The sequence below is a fragment of the Podarcis raffonei genome, chromosome 3, assembly GCF_027172205.1.
Source record: "Podarcis raffonei isolate rPodRaf1 chromosome 3, rPodRaf1.pri, whole genome shotgun sequence".
Taxonomy (NCBI): domain Eukaryota; kingdom Metazoa; phylum Chordata; class Lepidosauria; order Squamata; family Lacertidae; genus Podarcis; species Podarcis raffonei.
The window spans coordinates 112,701,724-112,728,876 of record NC_070604.1 but is presented as its reverse complement, the minus strand read 5'-3'; the positions used below and the strand labels follow the sequence as shown (position 1 = coordinate 112,728,876).

At 47.5% G+C, this 27,153-nt stretch overlaps 1 protein-coding gene across 3 annotated transcripts in view; it reads right to left on the bottom strand.

Annotated features, from left to right (window-relative positions):
* Positions 1-27,153, bottom strand: part of SPTBN1 (spectrin beta, non-erythrocytic 1) — a 178,991-nt gene that overhangs the window by 58,052 nt on the left and 93,786 nt on the right. For all 3 annotated transcript variants that reach the window (XM_053383641.1, XM_053383644.1, XM_053383642.1), the window contains exons 3-14: positions 24,342-24,515; positions 21,973-22,064; positions 19,193-19,273; positions 16,806-16,921; positions 14,876-14,988; positions 13,286-13,473; positions 11,466-11,583; positions 6,829-6,987; positions 4,262-4,564; positions 2,310-2,463; positions 400-1,270; positions 145-282 (exon numbers count right to left, since the gene is read on the bottom strand). In XM_053383641.1, the coding sequence (XP_053239616.1) occupies positions 145-282; positions 400-1,270; positions 2,310-2,463; positions 4,262-4,564; positions 6,829-6,987; positions 11,466-11,583; positions 13,286-13,473; positions 14,876-14,988; positions 16,806-16,921; positions 19,193-19,273; positions 21,973-22,064; positions 24,342-24,515 (2,507 nt within the window). The remainder of the gene's footprint in view (positions 1-144; positions 283-399; positions 1,271-2,309; positions 2,464-4,261; positions 4,565-6,828; positions 6,988-11,465; positions 11,584-13,285; positions 13,474-14,875; positions 14,989-16,805; positions 16,922-19,192; positions 19,274-21,972; positions 22,065-24,341; positions 24,516-27,153) is intronic.

Below are 27,153 nucleotides of genomic sequence, written 5' to 3'. Positions count from 1 at the left end.
TGATTCTTATAGTGTTACAGTGTGCCTTTCTTTTCCCCACTCACATTTTTACTTTTTATTTTGTTGTTTAAAACATAATAAAATAATAATAAATCTGTACAGTAAATGGGAAAGAACCAGTACTGCATTCATCACTAAACCTACCTTGTGTTGAGCTTATCTTGCTGCGCCTTGATTTCCTTCTCGCCCGGATGGCCATTGTGGATTAGCTGCCTTGCAATCTGGTTCACCACAGCAACCCGTGACGCCTGATTGTTCATTTCCGGCTCTAAGCTTTCAAATCTAGAGAGGGGGTCAAAAGAAGAAAAGGAAGCATGAGCAGAGTGCCGACAACTAAGCAATATCAGGCGCTAAGCTGCAATTATCCGACGGAGCCCATCTCAGCCCTTAGCCTCTCACCTGTGCTGGATCACCTCCAAGTCTTCCAGTTTCTCAGGGATCTCCATGTTGATCAGCCACTGTTCCTTCTCGTCGATCCAAAGCTCGCAGGCATCCGCTTCGCTGAGCATCTTGTACAGGGCCAAGGTGTCCTGCAGGGCCTGTTTACGAAGCCGCGTGAGCTCAGCAACCTCCTTGTACCTTTCTTCCATTCCGGACAGCCTGCTCTGGACATCTGTCGACTCCGCGTGCTCCCGCGGCAAGGCTCCGGCCTGTTCGTGCAGGGAATCCATGATGGACCTGTAGCTTGCGATCTCCTCTGCCACATCTTTGTGTTTCTTCACCAAGGACTGAGTGGAATACTCGTCGTGGCCCACGTCACTGCTGGAGACAATCTTGAGGATGTCCAACATCCACGCGTCGATATCATCGGCATCTGCCTGGAACTGGTGGAGGAGGGAAGCTTCTTCCAGTCGCTTCTTCCGGATGGTGGAGAGTTGCTCCAGATTGGCCCACTGGTTCTTGATGTCCGCGATCCTCTCTCTGATCTTCTCTGACCCAAAGTGATCCTCGGCTATCATGTCCTCGCCTTCCTTGATGGCCTGTTGGAAGTGGCTGCTCCGACCACTCATCTCGTCCTCAAACGCCTTATGCTTGCTGAGAAGGCGGACGATGCTGGTCAAGTCTTTTCCGTAATCATCCGACGACAAGATCTGCTCTTTTTCCCTGATCCAGCCCTCCTCTTCAGCCATCTCCCAGAAGAACTTCCAGAGGCGCCGGGACTCTTCCAAGCGAGCTCGGCGCTCGGCCGCTAACTGACACAGCTCCTGGTAGCAGAACTCCATGTGAGCCACTCGGTCTCGGATAACCTGCGGGTCGCAAGGCTTGTAACCTGTTGGTAGACACAAGAGGCATATGGAAAGTCAAACTGCAGAGCAGGCCAAATTATATTCAGCAGCTGATGGTAAGATAATGCGTGTGCTCATGGGCGCTGAGGACCAAACAGATTCACTTTAACAGATGCAATCTTCTGGGATGCCTTACATGTCGAGGCAATTCAGACTGCTGGGACGTGTTTGGAGACCCCACTCATCGTTCTTCTGCCAGCAAGAAGTGCACAAACAGGTCCAAACCCACCCATCCCACACTACATCTGTCATTATCCTGCACCTTTCACGCAGGTGCTCCTATATCCCCACCCTGCCTCGCCCGCTACTTTCCTCTGTAACGTGATGAGAGAGAAGTGCCACCACCCCACACGCTCTGCTGTAGGAAATTCCGAAGGAGCCACATGCAAAGTGGAACGTACGTACAGTCGTACCTTGGAAGTCGAACAGAATCCATTCCGGAAGTCCATTCGACTTCCAAAACGTTCAGAAAGTTAAGTGTGGCTTCTGATTGGCTGCAGGAAGCTCCTGCAGCCAATCGGAACCCGCAGAGGATGTTCGGCTTCCAAAAGAACGTTCAAAAACCAGAACACTCACTTCCGGGTTTTGATCATTTGGGAGCCGATTTGTTTGGGAGCCAAGGTGTTTGAGATCCAAGGTACGACTGTATGTCCACAATGGGAATCTCCCAGATAAAGGAATTACAGCATGTGCCCAATTTAGCTGGTGCCTTCTGCTCTATTATAGTTGGCATGCTGGCTATGCCAGTCAAGGAGGAGAAATGGGGAGGAAGGGGGGAAATGGGGCATGGTATAGTAGCTCATGCCTCCTGACTGTTGGTAGAAAAAGTTGGGGCTGAGGAGGCACAGTGAGCCACAAATCGTCTGGACAAATGCTTTATTGGGGTGTAGAGTCACCTTGGTCTACATAAAATTAGTTTATTACACTTGTGGGCCAACAAAGAGCTCAAAAGTGGCTCTCCACCAAAGGATAAGTAAACAAGGGCTTACTAGCCTAAGCTGCCGTTTCTTAAAACAGACTTACCTTCTCCGTCTGTGGCAAATTTTTGGGCTGACGCATTGACCCCTCTCACTCTCTCGGCCTGAATGGAGATGTCAGCCTCGACAAGTGTGTGTTTCTGCAATAGGTCTTCCACTCCGAGGAGATGCTTGCCATAGTCTTGAGACAGCAACAACACCTGTTTACACAAAACCACCCAGTCAAAACCACCATTTTTCTATAGTTCCTGGGGGCAAACTTTGTGTTTTATGGCTGGCTTTTTATTAGAGAGGTGTATTTTGAGATCTCAGTGGTATTTTGTGCCCAAATATGAATGCTTTCCTGTGAAGTATTGGTGTTTCCCAGGTAAGCCTTGCAAATGTCGAATTCGGTCTGTCACACCCGCCTGATTCTACACACACATAACTCTCTTAACTGGCTTGAGCCCACGTTTATTTTGGACCCCAACATGACGTGAGAACCAGCTCCCAGCGGGACGGGCGCCACTGCCATTTAACTGAGCAAGAACGTCTGGCAAGGCAACCCACAAAAAATTCAAGATGGCAACCTTGCTGTATGTCAGCATATGTTTGCAGGCTACGAATCAGCAACTAGAAGCCCCTAAACCAAATCCAGCCTTGCAATGAGTCCTGGCTGGTTTCCTAGCTGCCAACCCTGGAGAAAGGTGTACGGAGGAGATGGTGTCTGTGGTAACAAGGACTCTTTTCGGGATGGGGATCATCCGTTCTGCTCTCAAAATTGCCATTCCTTGAAACTAGTTGTGGAAACTATTCAAATGATCACCCTTCCATCACTCTGGCACTTGCCTGAATTATCAAAATTAAACAGTGCTATTGGAATCGTGGCAATTAAAAAGTGCTTTGTTTGCTAATATGTTTAATTTAGTATGACCGCAGAATCTGTACCGTATTGGCCTGAATATAATCCGCACTTTCCCCCCCAAATTCTGACCGTGAACAAGTGTGGCTTATATTCGCGACCTTACGATATTGCTGCTGAAACAGCTGCCCTAGGTCCGTGGCCCTGTCTTGCCTTCCAAGGCTGGAATAGAGAGCGCCCCCTCCCCCCGATGCCATCAGAAGGGCCACCGGGGGTGCGGGACAACGGCGCCCGCCCCAACGGTGGCTCCCAAGCCTCCCCCGAACCGCCGTAAAGGGGGAAAGGGGGAAGGCCGCCAGCAAAGTGGAGTGGCTCTCCCTGCCGCCCCAGAAGCAGCCCAGGAGCTTTTTCCGCCTCCCACCCTCCATTTTAAAGGTGCGGCTTATATTTGGGTGCGGCTTATATTTGGGCCAATATGGTACATCCTTAGTTGTGAGGCTTGGCTCTTTTATTTTTAAAAAGATGGTCAAAGAAAATAAAAACCTAGGTAACTGCTAAATAATTACAGTCTAGAAGGTCCAACCCTCATGTTAAATTATTTTTGTATGCCACAACTGCTGCTCAAATTTTACTAGCTAAAAAGTGGAAAACGCGAGAATTACCAACGGTGGAAGAATGGCAGATGAAGATGATGGACTTTTCGGAGCTAGCCAACATAACCGGAAGAGTCCGCGACCAGATGGAGGAGGAGTATCAGGAAAAGTGGTCAAAATTTAATGATTATTTAGTTAAGTTAAATTAAGTAGAAACAGCTTGCAGATACTTAATTGGCTTAGGATTTTATATAAGTTAAGTGATGAATTAATATATTTAATTTCAAAATGAAAAGATTTAAGGATCTTAATCTTCAAGTTAAATTTTATAAGAACTGTGATTTGGAAAACAGTTACAAGGATATCCACTGAAATTCAACCAAGGGGAAGTGAGGCAGTCACTTAACAATGCTAATAAGTGTAATTTTTAATAAGGTTATGGTTTATGTTTGTTTGTGTTTGTTTGTTTATAATTATGTGAAAATCAATTAAAAAAATTTGGGGGAAAAAGAGAAGGTCCAGCCTTCTTTCTGAGCCTATTTGTTCCCCACTTCTGCCAATTACCTTCATCTCATCCATCCAGTCCATGATGTACAGCATCTCCTGGAATATCTTCTGCAGACCAAGGTTCATCTCCAGCCGTTGCCTGCGTGCCCTGAGCAGCTCCAGGAGGTACTCCCATAGGCGGAAGACGTTGTCTTTCCTGGCCGTGATGCGTTTGATGTCGTGGTAGTTCTCAGCCTCCAGCTCCTTGGCCACAGCAACCACCGCCTGGACCCTTTCCTCGTACGCGGCAATGTCCGTCTCGATGGCTTCGTGCTTCTTCGTGGCAGCCTCCACAGCGGGGAGGTCAAACCCAAAGTTGTCCTGTTAAAAGACAGAGAGTTCAGCTTTTTTAATGGCCCTGTGACAAGGGTTACTGAATGTGGGAAGATTTATGGACGGTATTTCTTCACGCAGCAACAAATTAGACAGAAGAATTCCAAACCACATGGAGGTGAATGAATGAATGAATGAATGAATGAATGAATGAATTTTATTACTACGGTCACAGACCAGTTCCGGTTCACTTACAATATCTGGAAAATCATAAAACACAACAGGGATACATTGAATTGCAATTGAGTACAACAGAGACAGTTCAGATATAGCGGCAGTTAAAAAAACTATATATTAAACCTTGATTACTAAAATGCCTTCAGATTTTTTTTGTTCTGTTTCAATTTTGTTTATAATTTCTCCAAAAAAAAAAAAAAATACAATTGCTCAAACGTTTTCCAATACAGTCATACCTTAGAAGTCGAACAGAATCCATTCTGGAAGTTCGTTTGACTTCCAAAACGTTCGGAAACCAAAGCGCGGCTTCTGATTGGCTGCAGGAAGCTCCTGCAGCCAATCAGAACCCACAGAAGCCCCGTCGGATGTTTGGCTTCCAAAAATAGTTTGCAAACCGGAACAGTCACTTCTGGGTTTGCGGTGTTCGGGAGCCAAAACATTTGAGAACTAGGCTGTTCGAAAACCAAGGTACGACTGTATATATTTCCTTGAGCATCAATTTCCCATCCACCCTTCCACAGTTTCCTCAAATTATCTATTGCTGCTGCATATTATAATAAATCTATACCTTCCTTCCTCCACCTTATTCTCAGATTAACTTTTTCTGCTCAGCTTACTCCAAACCTGCTAGCGTTTTCGCATGTTTACAATAGGTTTTTAAATAATCTACACACATTTTCCAATACCCCTTAAAAGCCATCCCTTCTTACTAGTTAAGCTTGCTAATTCTGCATATGGACCAGATGTGCCTTTGGTCTGACACTTCTTACGTTATTCAGTGCTGCTTAAGTTGGAGTGCCGGCAGAGTAGAATTCAGAAACCGTGTCACCCTTTTGCCCTGTTCCTCGAATCCCATCCACCTGTCCTCACAGGTGGCTTATTGCCAGAAAGTCACATAAGCTAATGTAGAAGACTTGGTGGTTGGAAGGAACGGTGCATGCCCCTGTCTTGACTCTAGAGTAAGAACAGGGAACTGGATTTGGCTCCCCATGCCTGGCGAGCAGTTTTGCCCATGACAGTGGTCAGCTGTTCATCTCTGCGCAAAATCTGTGTCACAGAATTTGGGGAAGGGCCTCACTAGCTCACAGGCAGGGTTTCTGCCTTGCAAGCACAAGGTCCCAGGTTCAGTTCCCTGCATCTCCAGGGAAATGTCCCCTTCCTGAAAACCTGGAGAGACACTGCTAGCCTTAAACTGCTCAGGACTGCAATACCTCAAGGACTGCCTCCTTCCAGATGAACCTACCCAGACCCCGAGATCATCTTCTGAGGCCCTCCTTCGTGTGCCTCCTCCTCGAGAGGTCTAGAGGGTGGCAACACGAGAACGGGGCCTTCTCTGCAGTGGCTCCCTGCCTGTGGAATGCTCTCCCCAGGGAAGTTCGCCTGGCCCCTTCATTATACACCTTTAGGCACCAGGCAAAAACGTTCCTTTTAACTAGGCCTTTGGGTGATCCGATTTACATCCTATGCCCTTTTAAAATGTGGTGGGTTTTTTTTGGGGGGGGGGAGTATTGAGTTGTCATTTTTATCGTGTATTTTAAAGAGAAGAAGAGTTTGGATTTGATATCCTGCTTTATCACTACTCGAAGGAGTCTCAAAGCGGCTAGCAATCTCCTTTCCCTTCTTCCCCCACAACAAACACTCTGTAAAGTGAGTGAGGCTGAGAGTATTCAGAGAAGTGTGACTAGCCCAAAGTCACCCAGCAGCTGCATGTGGAGGAGCAGGGAAGCGAATCCGGTTCAACAGATTACGAGTCCACCGCTCTTAACCACTACACCACACTGGCTTTTATATCTTGATTTTATTCCATGAATCGCCCTGAGACCCCCCAGGTATAGGGCGGTATATAAATTCAATAAATAATAATAATACCAAGCTAGATGGATGAGTGGTCTGATAAGGCAACTTCCTTTCTTGCGTCTAATTGCACCTTAGAAATAGGCAACACTTGATGGGCAGTCAGACAAGCTTTAATTTTCTCTGAATTCCACAAGGGGGTTCAACAAGCTGTCAGGAGCTCAGTGTGGAGTGGGTTGGCCAATAAAATGTTACTTTAAACACACACACCCCAATCTCACCTGAGAAACCAGACGCTGGTTTTCGCTCAACCACGTCTCCCTCATAGCTGCCTTGCGGTCGAATCTGCGGGCGAGTTGTTCCAGTTTCTCCTGTCGGATGAGCTCGTTACGCAGTGCCAGTTCTCTTTCATGTTCAGCTTTTTCCAGTCTTTCCCAGGCCTGGGTAAACCAAAAAATATATGCATTTTTTTTTATTAAAAAAATGAATTTACATAAAGAAAAAGTCTGTGAGAAATTCTATTAAGTGCTGAATCATCAATGCACAATAATATTAATAAGGAAAGATTCGGATGGTTGGCCTTAATTAGAGAACAGAAGGCACAGTGCATGGATTTGGGGTGGGCCAAAGTGTCACAGAAGCTAGTTTTGCCCAAACAGGCACAAAACATGCATCTTTTATCCAGGTCATTTTCTTTTCATACTCTATTGGGATAACTCTGGGGCTCTGCATGGCAGTAAACATATGCTGACTCACAGAACCTGAGGGCTGACACAAGGGCCAGAGAGTAGCTTTCTTTCTTTTTTTAAAGGACACATTTCTAGATCTCATGGCTGCAGCAAAAAACTAAAGTGAAGTAAAAGTGTGAAACTTAAAAACACACATGTAATTCAGGATGGATATGAAAAACAAGGCTTAAGCTTCCTTTCAGTGTATCTCTTTGGACCTGCAGAAAGAAAACGCTAAGAGCTGGGCAAGTCATTTATTTGTATGGAACACTCTGTTCCTTTTACTGAATGTGAGACCCCATCCCCCCTAGTCCTAAGCATTGATTCTGCTTATTTAGAAAATGTATTGATCACTTTATATGCAAATGAATCTCAGAGTGATTTACAAAGCAGAAATCAACATAATGCAAAATCATCATCATCATCATCAACAACCTGTCAAAACAACATTATCCTGTACCAAAATTAGAATCATAGAATCATAGAGTTGGAAGAGACCACAAGGGCCATCGAGTCCAACCCCCTGCCAAGCAGGAAACACCATCAGAGCACTCCTGACATATGGTTGTCAAGCCTCTGCTTAAAGACCTCCAAAGAAGGAGACTCCACCACACTCCTTGGCAGCAAATTCCACTTTCAAACAACTCTTACTGTCAGGAAGTTCTTCCTAATGTTTAGGTGGAATCTTCTTTCTTGTAGTTTGGAACCATTGCTCCGTGTCCGCTTCTCTGGAGCAGCAGAAAACAACCTTTCTCCCTCCTCTATGTGACATCCTTTTATATATTTGAACATGGCTATCATATCACCCCTTAACCTCCTCTTCTCCAGGCTAAACATGCCCAGCTCCCTTAGCCGTTCCTCATAAGTCATTTTGGACTCACAGCTGTCCATGGAGGCACAGGTCAAATCTGTGTCCAGGGCAGCTGTTTACCAGCTCCATCTGGTACGCAGGCTGAGACCCTATCTGCCTGCGGACTGTCTCGCCAGAGTGGTGCATGCTCTGGTTATCTCCCGCTTGGACTACTGCAATGCACTCTACGTGGGGCTACCTTTGAAGGTGACTCGGAAACTACAACTAATCCAGAATGCGGCAGCTAGACTGGTGACTGGGGGCGGCCGCCGAGACCATATAACACCGGTCTTGAAAGACCTACATTGGCTCCCAGTACGTTTCCGAGCACAATTCAAAGTGTTGGTGCTGACCTTTAAAGCCCTAAACGGCCTCGGTCCGCTATACCTGAAGGAACGTCTCCACCCCCATCATTCTGCCTGGACGCTGAGGTCCAGCGCCGAGGGCCTTCTGGCGGTTCCCTCATTGCGAGAAGCAAAGCTACAGGGAACCAGGCAGAGGGCCTTCTCGGTAGTGGCGCCCGCCCTGTGGAACGCCCTTCCAGCAGATGTCAAAGCGATAAACAACTACCTGACATTCAGAAGACATCTTAAGGCAGCCCTGTTCAGGGAAGTTTTTAACGTGTGATATTTTACTGTATTTTTTGTTTCTATGGAAGCCGCCCAGAGTGGCTGGGGAGGCCCAGCCAGATGGGCGGGGTATAAATAATAAATTATTATTATTATTATTATTATTATTATTAGGCATCGTTTCCAGGCCTTTGACCATTTTGGTTGCCCTCCTCTGGACACGTTCCAGTTTGTCAGTGTCCTTCTTGAACTGTGGTGCCCAGAACTGGACACAGTACTCCAGGTGAGGTCTGACCAGAGCAGAATACAGGCATTTGTCCGCTATGCAGTGGACGCTGGCAGGCCCCTGATGACCGCAGTGACCACACCAGCAGACAGGGCTAAGCTGACATCTCAGATACCCTTGCTTCCCAAGCTGCAAAGGGTTTTGTTCAGTTGCCTACTTTGAAGCCAGAACTGTAACGGTTCAGTGCGTGAATGCTAAAAAGCAAGCCAGTCTATTTGTCACGTAAAGAAACAGATCTGTAATTAGCCACATGCCGTTCCGGAGGGTTTTTCCTAAATCCTGGGGATTGTCACGCTGCCTGGAACACAAGGATCTCCAGGATCTTACAGACAAGGGAGTCTTAACAGACAAATATGGGAGTGGGAGAGTTTTATAGCTTGAAGCGATCCGGAGCCAAGCTTGCGGATGCAAGCAACAGCTGCCCTGCGAATTCCAGCCAGGATGAAAAAGCAAATTAGGAAGGCTTATCCTGTTTTAAAGCACTTTGCTATTCCCCCCAGGGATCTCGCTGAGCTGCTTGCTGTTCAGCTGGCTAAACCAGAAAAGCAGCTCCCTGGCTCCCCCCACCCCTATCTCGGCATCTTTGCTGCACTCCAATGAGACTCTCTGCAAGACACAAGGGTCTTCTACAAGGAGGAAAGGTTATTGCATTTGGGACTTTTTAATTTGGAGAAAAGGAACGAAAGAGGTGACATGATCAAAGTGCATAGAATTATACACGGCTTGGATAAATGGCTTGAGTGAAGTTTTCTTATAACAACAACAATTGCATGCCACCCATCTGACTGGGTTTCCCCAGCCACTCTGGGCGGCTACCAACAGAATATTAAAAGCACGATAAAACATCAGACATTAAAAACTCCCCCCTCTCTCTTTCAGAGCACAAGAATGTGCGGACACCCAACAAAAATGAATGTGGAAGGCTTCAGGACAGGCAAGAGAAAGTGCTTATTCACAGTGATGATGGCCATCAACTTGGATGGCTTTAAAAGAGAATTAGAGATATTAATGGAAGGTAATGTTATCAGTGGCGACGACCCCTAATGGCGATGTTCTGTCACCTCTTCCTTATCACAGAATCATAGAGTTGGCAGGGAATATGCAGCTATGCTTTATGGGGATCGAACCCACTTCAAGTTATGAGAAAGGAGATTCCATCTCAACATCAAAAAGAACTTTCTGATGGTAAGAGACAGTGGAATGGTCTCCTTTGGGAAGTTGCAGACTCTCTTTTGGAGGTTTCTAAGCAGAAGTTGGGTGACCATCTTCCATGGATGCTTTAGTTGAGATTCCTGCATGGAATGGGGTTGGACTTGGGGTCCCTTCCAACTCTGCAATTCTATGATTCTATGAAATGGGGTTGCTTTAGTGGAGCTATGTGTACATACACAAGGAAAGGTGTCCCTAGAGGGCACTTTTGAACTGTTGCAGCTCCTTTTCAGTGGTGGCTCCTTGTTTTTGCAATGCCCACCCCAAGGAGGCCTACCTGGAGAGATTTCACATACGGCAATTGTGTGCCATTTCAGGCTTGCTCTTGGCTGGAGCTCGTGGCTATTACAGAGAGAGCTTAACAATGAGCCCTGGTATGGATGGCATGCGAAGCCAAACCTTGGTTTAGTGAGGTGAGGAAGCAAACAGGATCAGAGAAGGGGACATCCTCTCTGAGACCAAGCACATTTGTCCATCATTTGGCTGCTTAATAATAATAATAATAATAATAATAATAATAATAATAATAATTTTTATTTATACCCCACCCTCCCCGGCCGGAGCTGGGCTCAGGGCAGCTAACACCAATAAAATTACAGTAAAAACATAATGGGGGGGGACCAATTTAAAATACAATTTAAAATGCAGCCTCATTTTAAAATACTTGATAAATCAAGACCATAAGGGGAGGGAAACATAAGGGCCAGACTGAGTCCAAACCAAAGGCCAGGCGGAACAGCTCTGTCTTGCAGGCCCTGCAGAAAGATGTCAAGTCCCGCAGGGCCCTAGTCTCTTGTGACAGAGCTTTCCACCAAGTCGGGGCCAGTCCTAAAAAGGCCCTGGCCCTAGTTGAGACCAATCTAACCACCTTGCGACTTGGGACCTCCAAAATGTTGTCATTTGTGGACCTTAAGGTCCTCCGCGGGGCATATCACGAGAGGCGGTCCCGTAGGTATGTGGGTCCTAGGCCGCATGGGGCTTTAAAGGTCAAAACCAGTACCTACAACCTGACCCTGTACTCCACCGGGATGTGTTATGCAAACCAAGCCACTGTTGTGGTGGTGGTTTTACACTATTTAGAGGTGCTTTCTGTATATAAAAAAGCAGTCTGTAATTTTTAAAATAAGGAAATGAATACTACGAATAAAGGCATGCTAGAAATCTTATCCCTGGTCCACCTAGGACTCTCTGCATGGAACAGCCTGATCCACAAAGTACCCATAGCTCAGCTGCTTACACTACAGAAAACAATTAATCCAGGAAGTTGCATATTTACCTTGTTGATATCTGAGATGAGTTTCCCTTCCCTGGGCATGTACACTTTCTGATTATTAGCCCTCATTTTGCTTTGGATGGTGAAGAGCAGAACTTCCAAGTTTCCTTTTTCTGTGAATCTAAAAGAAGATAAAAAAACGAGGGGAGCCGAAAGGGAAACGTTAACTCTCCAAGCAAGCGACCAGACATTTTGTCCCGATATCGACGTATTTTATATGGTTGACAGTTCTTGTTTTTGAATCCCCCCCTTCCCGGATTTTATATTGCTGCGTGCAAGACACATGTGCTCAGCTAGAAACAGCTGGTTCAAATGTCACAATCCGGACAGGTCAGCCGATTGACCGTTTGCATTTAGCTCCCAGCAGATGAAAGGAACAAGCTTTTATTATTATTATGAAATCTTTTCTCGCACTGTCTGCTTTGTGCGCGCTTGCTGACCGGTGAATTTGAAGCCTCACTATGCGATTCCTGCAGTTGACTGCAAAACGCCCAGCTAGGTTTCCGCCGCAGGATCGGAGCCTTCGAGCGTTTACAAGAGGCTTTTCAATGCTGCACAATTTGTGCATTTTCAAACAGGCATGTCGGAGTCAACTTGATAAACATTCTGGGTATTGCTCTGAAAATCACCGGTTTAAACTTACTCTGAGTTATGCTACCGTGAGATAAGGTACATGGCTCAATCCTGAACAATACGCTGGAGTGTACATAGAGCTTTTTTGCAAGAGAGGGCTTCCCCCTTCACTCCAATGTCCATGCATGCGATGAATGTGCGTGTCTGGGGCCTTTGCTGACAGTGAAGAAAACGAGGCAGCAACTCCTGGCACATTAGAGGTCCTGTGAGTCGTGGTGTATTTATGATGTCTGATGCCCCTGGGCAGAGGACAAGCTTACTCACTTCTCCAGGTAAGTGTGCATGAAATTACCTGGGAGTAAGCCACTGATCTCCACGTGATTTACTTCTGAGTGTAAATACAAAAGAGTTTCCTGTAAAATGCAGGAGCAGTGTTACCCCCAAACAAAACACCAACAGGATAAGGCTGGCAAAACCAACCCAATCAAGATCAGTAAGATAAAAAGCTAACTAAATATTATCTGAGAATAACTTTTGGGCATATAAGGGTGATTGTTGGACTGTTGCCAGAGAAAGCCAAACGGATTCCAAAATGCTTCAGATTAAAAACACGTGCATTCGATTAATGTGTTTGGTAGAGCAGAAAGCTTTCAAGATGCACAGGGCTCTTCTTCAGTCCAAAAGGAACAGCTCTGTGCGACTCAAAAACCTGCCAACTTCTCAACACATAAAAAGTAATAAGCTACTATGATTCCCACTTCTGTTTGTTGGCATACCAGGTATTTGCCCAATAAAAGGTACTGTATTAAACATTTGGGACGCCTACGCAAAAATAAATTGTCGTGGGCTGCAGTGAGCTGCTCCTTCCCACACCTTTTCTGCTTTGTGGGTGTGTGCAACTGCTTGCACCCCCTTTTGTTTACATGCTACAGCGGAGACAACTGCAATCATCTCCAGCATATAATAATGTCCGTGACACACACCACTTAGAGCCTTGCAGTTCTGTTTGTGGAGACAATAATTTGGTGGCGGGAGAGACCACAGAGGAAGTAGTACAAGGAGAAACGAAGCTTTTAGCGAATGTCAGAAGGCATCTAACCATGAACTAAGGAGGGCTTGTGAAACATGAGCAGCGTAACTAGCTTCTAATTGTCTGGGACTGGAAGATGCAAACTGCCTAAAGGCTCCCCAACTGTTTTGATCCAGCTGGGATTAATTCCCAAGAAAGGACAGTGTCGGACGAGGCCTACTTGGGTGGCTTCTCCACTGTGCGGTAGGTGTTGAATGCCTGGAGCTGTTGCTGCACCCCAACCAGGGAGTTGGCAAACTTGCGGTTGTTCAGGATGATGATGGTTTGCTCAATCCACTCGAGGAGGTCGGAAGCCAGCGACTCGTACTTCTCAATCATCTTCTCTGTTTCGATGGCGTTGTCAAGCACCTAGGACAAGCAGGCAGAAAAGGGCATCTGAGAGCCTAGGACAAGTGCTCCCCGTGGGGGACAGGAGACAGGGCCATAGCTGTCAACTTACAGATTTGAAAATAAGGGACCAGCAGCCTTGAAAATAAGGGATCAGCAGCCAAAATAAGGGATTTTCCGAGCACAGGTATGTTCAACTTCTGAGCCCCTCCGAGCCAAAGGCAGAAAGTCCAGCCAGCAGCCAAACGAAGCCTCGACAATAAGGGACAGCAGCGGGACATGGCGCTGGGATAAGGGACTGTCCCGCCAAACAAGGGACGCTTGACAGCTATGGACAGGGCTGGAAAAGAAGCCAGCGAGGCAAAACCACCGACTCCTGACAACGCAAAGCAATGAAACAGTAGGAGAGGAGTGTTGACTCAGAAAGAGCCGTGTTTCCATGATCCCAGGTTGCTCCGGGGGGAGCGTGACGGATGGGGTCTTATGACTTCAGAGAACGTACCTCTCCTGACTGCAACAGCAGCAGCTGACCTGCAAAAATGCAGCATGCTGTGACTTTCCGAGTGCTAATGGAAAATTATTTCTGTCTGCGCTTCCAGATTGGGGGAGGGAGGGGGGAACAGACAGTCACACAATTCCGCTTTCAAAATAACAGTTCACCGAAGGTTTGAAACTGGGGCTTCGGCGAGATTGTATTACTCATAATATTTGTGCAGTGCTTTTATCCCAAGTTTGCGTCCTGCTCCCATGAACAACGCTCGGGATGGCAGGAAGCCACAGTGTGACTGTAGCAGCTGCCACAGGGTCCTGCAGAGAGTTCCCTTCTGATTGCCTTAGTCCTATCACTTGCCCATTTATTTGACTATTTTCCCCTGGTAGTGCCCAGCTTCATCTAGGGCTCTGAGCAAAAAAGGAACTTGCTGCTCTTTGTTACTCCGAGTCCAAGGAAAAGGCTGGTGGCTGACAGCGGGAGGGCAAGTTTGCAGAGAAAAGGCAAGAAGGAGACTCCCTGTAGGCAGCTGTAACCACTGCAAAACTGTTAGCTGCTACAGTCACTCAGAGGCTTCCTGCCACTTTCACAGGCCCCTGTGTCCCCTGTAGGTGGAATCTACACACATATTAAAAAGGCTGTGATAATGCTTTTTAAAAAAAACCTTTGAAAAATACATTGAATTTTCCATAGCTCACTATCGCCATCTCGTGCCACATTTGTGCATTGCACTTTACAACCCATTTAAAGCATTTTATTTGCAGCTGTGTAGATGAGGCCTTAATACACAAAATACACGGTTTGCTGGCATCCAGCACAGCCACGTGAGGTAGGTCACTCGTGTTTTCGTTTTAGAGGAGGAAAACAAAGCAAAGACAGTAAAGCTAAGCAAAGTTTTGCGAACAAAGGCCTATGAAACTGTAGAATGCAAACCTTTCCAATGCGCTTTCCTTCCACGGCTAAAGCTTTCATCTTGCTGAAGTAGTGGTAATATGTCACAACGTAGGTGATGATGGACTTTTCATCAGGGTGGTCAACACTGATATCTGTTAAGGTATGGGAAGGGAGAGAGAGAGAAGGGGGGAAAACCAACAAGATGGTGTTACTGCAGCAGAGAATTGAGTTGCACGTGATTCCAAAACAATTTGCATCGTGCTGGCAACTTAGGCAAGGCCCGAGAATTCAGCTGGAACTAGATGTTAACAGAAAAAGCAGCTGCAAGACTATCTCCTCACTCCCTGTAGCATCTCAAGGAACTTACCCTGCCTCCTGATGTCACAACCTGCTGCGTTTACTTACCATACAGAAATCCACTAAGTTACACTAACTCTCAAACGAGTCCCCCATTTTGGCCACATCCACACCACGCATTTAAAGTGGTACCGTACCACTTTAAGCAGTCACGGCTTCCCCCAAAGCATTCTGGGAGGTTGTTAAAGGTGCTGAGAGTTGTAAAGAGACCTCTATGCCCCTCACAGAACTACAATTCTCAAGAGTTTCCAGTGGAGAGGGAATGATGGTTAAGCCACTCTGCAAATTGTAGCTCTAGAAAAGAACAGGGATCCCCTAACAACTCCCTTAACAAACTACAGCTCCCAGAATGCTTTGGGGGAAAGCCGTGGCTGCTTAAAGTGGCACGATACCACTTTAAGTGTGCAGGGTGGGTGTGGTTTTCGTGCCATTGGCTCCAGCTGGTGGGAGGCAGGGAAACACGGAGTGATTTCACAGCACAAACTAAGTTCTTGCAGGCATAACTGAGGGTGGAGAGGAGATAAACCTGTCTGCTGCTGCTTCTTTTCTTCTTCTTCACTGTGTTTAGCATGACATCCTACTTCTGGCCTATGTCAAAGCTCTGGAGTTGAGGGTTTGAAACGAAGATCAGATTTATTCCCCGAGTGAAAATATATACAGAATCATTTACCCAGCCTGGAAGTTACTCACGATGGAAGGTGTGATTTGCCTATGAAGGCAGAGGTGGGGAGCTTTTTAAGGCCGAGGGCCGCATTGCTTTCTGAGCAACCTTCTGAGAGCCACATGCCAGTGGTCAGCAGGAGCAGAGGGCGCAAGTGAGCAGGAGGAACGGATTTTATAAATGGCACCTTTGTGCAGGAGGCTCCTTTCTGTGGATACTCAGGTGCCCCTCTCTATCCTCCATCCAATAAAGCAGGGGGAATTTTCAGAATTCAAGGACATAACCCAGCCAGGCAAAAACACCTGAGGAAGATGTGAATCAGGGCCAGGGAGGGGTGTCCTTGGGGAGGGTGTGTGGCTGGGGGAGAGTCCTGAGGGCCAGGGAGAGATCCCTGGAGGGCGATGTCTGGATCTGGGCCAGAGCTTCCCGGTCCCTGCTACATAGACGTGCATATTTTGTGTAGGTCTTACGCTACGGCAACGGAATAAGAACCAAGTCGCAGAACCCTGTACATATTTGCTGAGAGATGCTGGCCTCACTGTTTGGCAACTAGAAGACATCTGAAGGCAGCCCTGTTTAGGGAAGCTTTTAATGTTTAACAGATTCTTGTATTTTAATATTCTGTTGGAAGCTGCCCAAAGTGGCTGGGGAAACCTAGCCAGATGGGCGGAGTATAAATAAATTGTTGTTGTTGTTGTTGATGTTACTACTACTACTAGGTGACTTGGTTGACTTATCTGCAGAATGGGTTTGCAATCTGTGCCTGACCTATTGCTACAATTGCCGCAGGGGGAGTTGCATCTTGCTCGATTCTCCAGCAACCCTTCCCCAACTTCTTCCTTCAGGAGGCAACAAGTAGCGAGAAGAGGCTCCGGGAGGAAGGGGGCAGAGGCACTGAGGGCAGGGGAGAATACAGAACACACTGCTGCATCAGTGGCAGGCTGTTCTTACCTTCCGGGTCCAGGAGTTTAGTAAGGCCAAGGTGCTGCTCTGCCAGGTTAAAAGCGTTCTGCAGATTGTAGTGTGCATTCGATTTCTTCAGCTTATCAAAATCAATTAGGTCGGGCCTAAGCAAGAAACAGGAGAACGCAAATCACTTTGGGCCATTTCCCATAAAGTGAACTGAGTCAGAAATATGAACGACAGAAGCAGAAAGACCAGGAGTCAAGTCTCCTAGAAATGTTAGGCACAGCTGCACATGATGTGCGGTCAGTAGTGGGAGGCAGTGCTTATGTGACCTCCCGTAAGCGGTGTTGCTGCAATTCTGCCATCCGCTACTGTGCACAGTTGCCAACTTTTCATAGACAAACTCATCTGTGCTGCATGGTCCTTGGGGCACTGAAATGTCGCCACAAACAGCATGTGGGTTGAGGAGAACCTGATGTTGGGAAACGGGAGGGGAGGGGAAGATGCTGGCATGGAAAAGAATGGCAGGCGAGAGATGGAGACATGAACATATGCAGCAGGCGAAGAGGCATGGGGAGGGGGAGAGCATGCACCAGGAGTAAGATAAAGGTAAAGGGACCCCTGACCATTAGGTCCAGTCGTGGCCGACTCTGGGGTTGCGGCGCTCATCTCGCTTTACTGGCGGAGGGAGCCGGCGTACAGCTTTCGGGTCATGTGGCCAGCATGACTAAGCCGCTTCTGGCAAACCAGAGCAGCGCACGGAAACGCCGTTTACCTTCCCGCCAGAGTGTTACCTATTTATCTACTTGCACTTTGACATGCTTTCAAACTGTTAGGTTGGCAGGAGCAGGGACCGAGCAACGGGAGCTCACCCCATCGCGGGGATTCGAACCGCTGACCTTCTGATCGGCAAGCCCTAGGCTCTGTGGTTTAACCCACAGCGCCACTCACACCCCGCACCAGGAGTAAGTGTGGGCAAATAACAACGAGGGGCAGAGATTCCCCTTAGCTGGAAGGGAAAAGGTTGTGTATACAGTGGAGGCTCAGGTTGCAAACGTGATCCGTGCGGGATGCACATTCGCAACCTGCAGTTGCGATTCGGCGCTTCTGTGCATGTGCAAAGCACGATTTAGCACTTCTGCGCATGCGCCACTGCCGAAACCCGGAAGTAACCCGTTCTAGTACCTCCGGGTTTCGGAGGTCTGTAACCCAAGGTATGACTGTACAAGAAAAGGCTCCCCCCCCCCACAAAGCCAATGATTGGCTTGAGGTTTCTAGTTTCTAGATAGAGGACAGGATTTCAAGAGGGTGTGTATGAGGGATGGTAAGGAACCTTGCAGAGAGTAAGGCGGGTTCTTCCTCGTTTCCCAGGCAACTGCTTCCCCACTGCTGAAGAGGCAATCCACTCTTCAATCAGAAGAGCAGCTTGTGTTTTCGGCGGAGGAAGCTGCTACGGATGCAACAACCAACAAAGCCCCAGTTGTCAGCACCATTCTCTCCAAGCAGGGCTCACATTACTTCCGTAAATACGAATGCAAAGTGTTACAAGGTCAGTTCCAGAGTAAGGTGAGCAAAATTCAGGTCTCTGCCTCAAGCAGCTTACACTGCAATTTCAGGCAGGACAGCAGAGAGAGAGAGAAGGAAGGTTAAAAAAGGGATAAATCCTGAGCCAGTGCAGGATATACTGTATTTTTCGCTCTATAGGATGCACCCGACCATAGGACGCACCTTGTTTCAGAGGGGGAGAACAAGAAAAAAAAATTCTCCCCCTCTCTGCTCAGCGCCCCTTCAGCAAAGCGGCAGGAGAAACGGAGTCCCTTCCATTTCTCCTCCCACTTGGCTGAAGGGGTGCTGTGCAGCTCTCCCTCTCTGCTGAATCCAGGAAAGTCTATCCCTGAAGCCTTTGGAACGCAGCGCGAGTTCCCGCTGCGCTCCGGAAGCTTCAGGTTCCTTTCGCTGAAGCTGGGAGAGCAAGACTCTCCTGGCTTCAGCGAAAGCAACGCGAAGCCTCCGGAGCGTGAAGGGAGCGCTCCCTCTGTGCTTCGGAGACTTTGCGTTGCTATCGCTGAAGCCAAGGAGCCTGCATTTGCTCCATAGGATGCACACACATTTCCCCTTAATTTTTGGAGGGGAAAAAGTGTGTCCTATAGAGCGAAAAATACGGTACTTAGAAATCAATCCAATGAATGCTTCGCTGGGAGTAAGCCCCACTGAACACAGTAGGATTTGCCTCCTTGTCTACATGCATAGGATTGGTCTGTTGCGGCAACAAAGGGAATAGAAGCGAAGTCTTTTGCAGAGAGAAAAAGAGGTGATGCGAGGCAGCTGTTCTGGAAGGGGGACCCAGCACTGCGGCTACGCCATGGGTTGCGATTCTGCATCCGCTGGTCCGGAGCTTAAAAACTTCATCACCGTTTCCGACAAGTGCCCACCTGTGTTTATGGATTAGCGCGTTGAAAGCCATGCCGTCCCTCCAGCTGGTGGTGAAGTTGTGAATGTTGACGTTGGGATAGCTGGCACAACAAAAGAACCAAAGATGGAAGGGTGGGGGAGAGAAACAAAACAAAGAAAACTCCATCAGTATAGGATTAAGGCTCAGAGATATGAATAATGAGAGGCGTCGAGTTAGCGGGAAAAAAGGTTGCGCTGAAGCAGCCTTCGGGTTACCATTTTGAAGTGGAACTGCAGAAGGCAGAACGGGAAACGCCCTCCTGGAGAACTCACTGGCAATTCCTCTTTTTAAAAAAAGATGCGGAGGTTTCAGATATGGAATAGATAAAGGACTTACTGACGCCTGGGAGAACAGAATTATTACTAAGATGGGAGATCCTGAGGCCTCAATTGGATAGCAAAAGGGGAACGCCTTGCCTATTATTCCGCTGCCCAATCATTTGATCCTTGGGAGAGATACTCTAACAGAACTGTATGTTCCCAAGGTTCATCTCGCATCTGTAAAGCCGATCAGTGGCTACTGATCATGATGGATGATGGCCATCGCTTTGCCTCTGTGGTCGGAAGCATCAATGTTTCCGAATACCAGTTGCTGGAAAGCACAGGAGGGTTGAGGGCTCGGGTTCAAATCCTGCTTGCTGGTTCCTCGCAGGCACTGTGGTTGGCCACGGTAAGAACAGGATGCTGGACTAGGTGGGCCATTGGCCTCACCCAGCACAGCTCTATGTACCTATCCTAGTTTGCGGTCACAGTTTATACAGTCGGAATTGTTTTGAAATGTTTGTGTTGTTTTTATATGCGGAATTGCTTTTACACTGGTTTTTATTGTTGTAGCAGTTATGTTTGTTTTATAATTGTATGCTTTATTGTAACGACTCACCCTGGGACCTTGTGGTGAAGAATGCGTAAGAGATCAAACAAAATAAATACATTTTTAAAAATAAAATAAAAAGACCAGGACATTTAGTGTGACCTTTTGGAATCTGCTTCCCATGAAAATCAGGGAGTTAGCTATCTAATGTTTTCCTTTTTTTGCTGCCCACGGCAGCCATCTTGTGCTGCCACCCACAGGGTTTTTTAAAAATCAAGATAGGAGTAGTGGCACCTCATTTTAATCCCTGAAAAACCGCCTCCCGGGTGCTAAGATGCCCTCTTGGTTGTTACACCACCTTCAGAAGCTCAGCGAGTGGAGGCCTGGGAGGGGCACTCTTTGTGGTGGCCCCTAAGTTGTGGAACTTTTTTCCCATGGGGATGAATCCAGCACCCTCATTCAGCAAATACTGAAGAAGACACCCTGACCTTTGACACTTGAGATGTATATTGTTAGGGTCCACTTTATTTCTGTAATTTAAAATTGTTTCCAGCAGTTTTTAATATTGTGCAACGTTGTGTTTTAATGTTAACATTGTGTTTTAATAGCCGGAACCTTAGGGTGAAGGGTGGATATTAAATTATAATAATCATAATTTCCTTTGCCAATAAATAAATAAATCCCTGCAGGTACTTCCAAAATTATCATTGGGGGCTTGCTTAACACTCACCTGTCTACCCAGGCAACCCCTGTGGCTATTATGATGTCTTATAAATATGACCTACTGGATTTTTGCACTAGTTTAACAAATGTAATTTTTGCTGTTGAGTTTTATGAGGTTCACCCCCGCGGCGTTTCATCTCCTTTGTGCTGGAGGGGTAGACATCTTTGCAAACAAATAAATAAAAATTAAGAAGCACGGGGTTGCCGCAGGTGGCAGGGGAGAGGCGGAGAAGGCGTCTGTCAAGGAAATGGAGCCGTTTTGGCGACCGAATAGCAGGCTAGGATACAAGCGGGGGTGGGGAAAAGGCCTCAAAACCTGTGGCAAGACTTGGGCAGCCTAGCAGGTTGACGGATCCATGCCAAAACTAGGAAGCAAGGAGATGGGGAGGTGGTTCTCGAACGGGGATGGAGAACCCTTTGCAGCCCAAAGGCCACATTTACACCTGGACAAATTTCTGAGGGGACGTGTGACAGAGGCGGCTGGGGCCGATGACCTTATTAAGGGCAAATTGGGGTGCACATGTCCTGATCTCTCTACCAGGTCTGGGCTTCAGTGTCAAGGTTTGAAAATGGAAGTGGATCCATCAGGTTACATTCTCCACCACAAAGGACTGTGGGAAGCTGCCTTAAACTGGGCCCAGTCTATGAATTAGTAGATAACGCACGTCAGAGATTCAGACAGGGTCCACCAATCTCCACCTGAAGATGGCAGGGATTGAACCTGCCTGGGCATTTTGCATGCAAAGCGTGTGGTCTGCCATAGAGCGACAGCCCCGGAGGCTTCTGGGAAGGCAGCCATTTTAAACGCACAACTTCTGTAAAGCATTCAGCCCCTAAGTTCCGTATCTTAGTGCTGGCGCCGTTAAGTGTTGTTCTGAGCCACTGTATTCACAAAAACGACCTCTATCGGCTCATATCGTCTGCAGGACAACACAAGTTATGACGCTGCCCTGGAGAAGAAAGTCTTGCTCCCTGCTCTGCACACCGATTTGCCTTAAGGGAAGCTGTTCATTAACTCGGGACACTGCACTTAAGGAGAGATCGAGGCCTGTGTGTTTTAAATGCACTGCAGCCTCCCCCAGCCTGGCGCCCTCTGGATGCTTCGGACTACAACTCCCATCAACCCCTTCCAGCTGATGGGATTTGTAGTCTTAAACACTCAGAGAGCAAGAGACTTGAGAGAGGCTCCCCCAGCACTGTCTAGAGGACTACTGGGTCAAAACTCACCCGGCTGTCTTCATCTGGCACCACAGTAGCAGTGCATCTTTTGCAGACTTCTTCTCTTTGTTGTCTTCTGTTTCAACACTGATGTCTTGGATCTGCAATGCAACACATGGATCAGCAAGTCAGTTTTCCCCCAGCCCATTTATTTCAGATAGCCTTCAAACTTTCTGAGAGAACACGGTTGCCGAAGCAACCGCAGAGTAGGAGACTATAAGAACCAGCATGTGAACATGCACGCACGCACGCACACACACGCACACACAGGTTGGAGAAATGTGCTAAGAGGAAGGCACGCTTGGCAAATCCACACTGTGATCAGCTCCCGCTTGGAAACCTATGTCCCCACTGTGGAAAGACGTGTGGATCCAGAATTGGCCTCCCCAGTCACTTACAGACTCATTGTTAAAACCGTGTTTATGGAAGACAATCTTACTCGGCTACGAGTGATCGCCAAAGAAGAAGAAGACAGAAAGCGTGCACCGGATTCCAAAACAACCTGAAGGTTTCCTCCCCTATATACGTACAAAATAATATCGTGAACAGAGCTGGCTACTTCCACTTTTAAAGGAGCATGCTTGACAAAGCATGAGAATGACTCAGCCCAGATAAAGTACACAAGCCCCGCAGATTTCTAAGTGCGGAACTTTGGTTTCTGCCTATAAACTCCAGCAGTTTCAGCTCCCTCGTAAATCTTTGTGAACTGTAGCCTTGGCTCCGTAGGAAATCGCGGCCCTGACCTGCATAATTACGTAACGAAGTGCTGAGAAGGAATGCCCCGTGGGGAGAGGTTGGAGGAAATTCTCTCTGAAGGGCAAGAGGGAGAAATAAACTGGATTCCCCAAAGTGGCTTGCTTTGGTGGGATGGGACCGCTAATCCTGGTTTCCTGACAGGTGGGTCACTGTTCCTTACCGGGAGGGAGATTGGGGGTTGAGGTTGGTGCCCCAAAAACAAACCAGCAGGAGCAGCCCACCTGCCAGAACACTAGCATGGCGGTTTCATTCCACCCAGAGAGAACCCCTACCCTAAAATATGCTGCTGTGGCACAAAATGCTGAACGTTTATCACGGGGCTACTCCTTTGTCTTTTTCCTTAATTACCGTATTTTTCGCCCTATAGGGCGCACCGGCCCATAGGGCGCACCTAGTTTTTTTTTTGGGGGGGGGGGAATAAAGAAAATAATTTTTATTTTCCCCCCCAGGCGCAGGGTTGGGGCCGGGGGAAGCCTGAGCTTCCCCCGACACCGGCCCCCAGAACATGCTGCTATCCCCAAGCCTAGGGAGCCCAGCCTGCATTCGCTCCCGCCGCGCTCCGAAGGCTTACTGGAGAGCGAGAGGGGAGTGCGCACCGACCCCTCTCGCTCTCCAGGCTTCAGTGAAAGCCTACATTCGCCCCATAGGACGCACACACACATTTCCCCTTAATTTTTGGAGGGCAAAAAGTGCGTCCTATAGGGCGAAAAATACGGTAATTACAGGTGTTTGTGTGGGGTGTTGGTCTTACTGGAAATACATTATTATTTCAGATTATTTATGTATCTCCCTTTGCACAAACCACAGGACAGTTTACAACAGTGGTTTCCCAAGTCAGATGGTACCAGACCCGAGGGTGGGGGTGGCGATTACAGGGAGGGGGCACTAAGAGGCAAGCCTTGGTCGTTGGGGAGATGTAAATGGTTACCAGGCTTTGACAAGCTCATATCACTGCAACAAGCTCCTCAATTTTGTTGAATTGTTTAAATAGCTTCAACTGGATTTTGAATAAATGCGCCATTTGGAATTTTATTACCTACCTTTGTGGGTCGCGCAAGCTGCTATTCTGAATCATGCTTTTTATAGGGTAGGGAGCACTGGGGATGGGTTTATGGAAGCAAGGGGACAGCAGCCCCCCAAAATTTGGGAAGCACTGGTTTTCAACCAGGCAAAATTGAGTAAAATTCCTAAAATAAAACAGTCCTTTAAAAATGCATAAGGAACCAAAGAAAAATAACTATTAATAGAAGCAGAAGCAGCAATCAGTGCATAGGAAGGCTTCACCCTCCACTATCAGAATGGGAATTTCCCTAGCTCCTAGTGCAGCTAGGAGTATTTTAGGGGGAAAGTTCCTATCGTTGCCAGTGAGAACTTTCTCGCTATGGCTCCCAGGCATGCAAAGGTGTGTGGGGCGATTTTAATTTCGTTCCGCAGCTTAGGAATGAAGAAATCTTCCTCCCCTTCCTATTCAAAGTAAGAACCAGCCCCAGCCTGTATAACTAACTATAAACAAAATGCACCATGCATTCAGGGCAGCCCTAAAGTGATTCCGCTAAGGCCGATGATCTGGGAAGCCGGGAACGATGAGTGTGACTTGCAGGGAAAGGTGATCTCAGATTTACCTGGAACCTCAATATAATAGTCCAAATAAGGCCGAGGGTGAGTCTGTGGTTCCCGTCCACGATATCGTGGGACCCCATGTTTTCGAGATGCACCCGCTGCTCTTTCAGGAACTGCAGGGCTTTGTCGACGTTCTCCAAGCAGTGAATGCGCATCCTTCCCTTTGTTGGCTTGGGCTGCAAGAAGAACATTTGGAAGAAAAAGAAAGCAGGGAAACGAAATGTCAGTGCAAAGGTGGTCAATCAAGGGTGCATGAATCCAAGCAGCCAACTCATTTTCAGTTCTGTGGCTGGTAAGAAGAAGAAGAGTTTGGATTTGATATCCCGCCTTTCACTCCCTTTAAGGAGTCTCAAAGCGGCTGACATTCTCCTTTCCCTTCCTCCCCCACAACAAACACTCTGTGAGGTGAGTGGGGCTGAGAGACTTCAGAGAAGTGTGATTGGCCCAAGGTCACCCAGCAGCTGCATGCGGAGGAGCGGAGACGCGAACCCGGTTCCCCAGATTACGAGACTACCTCTCTTAACCACTACACCACACTGGCTCTCCCAAGAAACTCCTGCACACGCAAGGCTTTCCCACCCATTTTAATGGACAGTTCTGCATGCGGACAAGGATCCCGGTTGTCAGACAGCCCCCCTCCATTGAAGTGCATGGGAAGCCCTTGATGGTTAATTTCTGACACTGCAAAGAACAGATGCATGGTGGCAATGCCAATAAATTTCAATGGGTCTACTCAGAGTATGAATGATGCAGCCCGCTGTATCCTGCTTCCGATGAGTTTGCTGTAATATGAGTGACTACGAAGCAAAGGCAGCCAAAGCTAACAAGGGTGATTATCTCCCAGCATAATAATAAATAAAACCTTCTTTCTTTTGAGCTCTTCGTCCACCACTAGGAACTGTCTCCACTCGTAGTCCCCGCATGAATGGAGGGATAATTTTGGATAAGTTATCCAAAATACCTCAGGAAGTTGCCAAAGGAATGCTCATTCAGAGACTCCTCGGGCTTTATCATGGAGCTGGAGAATAAATACTTGTCTTTGTAGCAGGGAGATTTTGCTTGGCGCAGAGAGAACTGGTGTGAAACAGCTTGGCTGACTGGTTTTTATTTTATTTTTCTGGTCAAAAGGCTAAGGAGTAAACCCGACACAAATCCGGACTGGGGTCCCTAAGGCGGTTGGTTGGATGGCGCCTTGAACGTTTTCTCCTGGCAACTCCTGCAGCCAAGCTGGTGCCAAATGTATTGCTTTCCTTTCTTTTGGACCCCATCAGCGAGGCTGGGGGGGGGGGGTCTTGTCAACTGGGCAGCCCAGGACCTCCATACACACTGCCCAAGCTTGCACCCCAGGGATGTCACTTCAGAGTAGTTAACACAGCCATTTAACTTCACCCCTGCAGGCGCACTCCATTGTTTCTTGAGGCAGATGGAAGCCGATGATGACAACAACTAAAGGGAGGACAGCAGGACGTGTGAAGTTGGTAGAAGAGATCTGAACTCAGATCTTGCTGGCCCAATGCAATGTACTATCCACTGCCCTCACGCAAGCCAGATGCTGCAAATCAGAAGGCAGGGGAAAGAGGACTTTACCAGCCAACCTTGAACTTCGGATTGCTCTCTTTAGTTCTCACAAGGGCTGGGCGATATCTGGTTTCCAACTTCGCAATATATCACCAGCTAAACATCGCGATATACCGATATATCACAATGCCTGAAATAAGGATGGAGCTACGCAGAGGCACTGGCTGGATTCACTGTTCTCCCTACATCATGATTTTTGCTGGTGCCCGCTCTTGCGATTTGCTTCCTTCTGTGGGAGGCAAGGGAGACCTAAGTCGGCAGAGTTAAGGGGGCTGCAGAAATAAAGAGAAGTATTGTTTCCCCCCACATTGTGATTTTTGCATAACACACACGTCATGATTCGCAATATATTGCCAGGTACAAAATTATGAAACCGATATAGTAATTCAAACAGGTTTCGGGTGATATATCGATATATCGCCCAGCCCGAGTTCTCGCTACGCAAACATTCCTGCAAAAAAAACCACACTTTGCATCCGGAATAATTGGTCAAGCGAACCAAAAACATGTGCAAGTTTTACCAGGTATCAAGCTGGATACAGTATTTGACGATGCAAAATTGAAGGCAGGCCCTTGTCAACAAATTACAGTGGTGCCTCGCAAGACGAAAAGAATCCGTTCCGCGATTCTCTTCGTCTAGCGGTTTTTTCGTCTTGTGAAGCAACCCTATTAGCGGCTTAGCGGATTAGCGCTATTAGCGGTTTAGTGGCTATTAAAGGCTTAGCGGCTTAGCTGCTAAAAGGCTATTAGCGGCTTAGAAAAAGGGGGGGGAAGCGGGGGAAAAATCGCAAGACTAGCAAGACGTTTCGTCTTGCGAAGCAAGCCCATAGGGAAAATCGTCTTGCGAAGCAACTCAAAAACGGAAAACCCTTTCGTCTAGCGGGTTTTCCGTCTTGCGAGGCATTCGTCTTGCGGGGCACCACTGTACCTTCCAGTATGCAGAGAGCTTGAGTTTGGATTTGATATCCCGCTTTATCACTACCCGAAGGAGTCTCAAAGCGGCTAACATTCTCCTTTCCCTTCCTCCCCCACAACAAACACTCTGTGAGGTGAGTGGGGCTGAGAGACTTCAAAGAAGTGTGACTAGCCCAAGGTCACCCAGCAGCTGCAGGTGGAGGAGCAGGGAAGCGAACCCGGTTCCCCAGATTACGAGTCTACCGCTCTTAACCACTACACCACACTGGCTTTTGGTGGTCCCTCTTAAAGACTTCCAGTTCTGCAAAATTTGCAGCACCC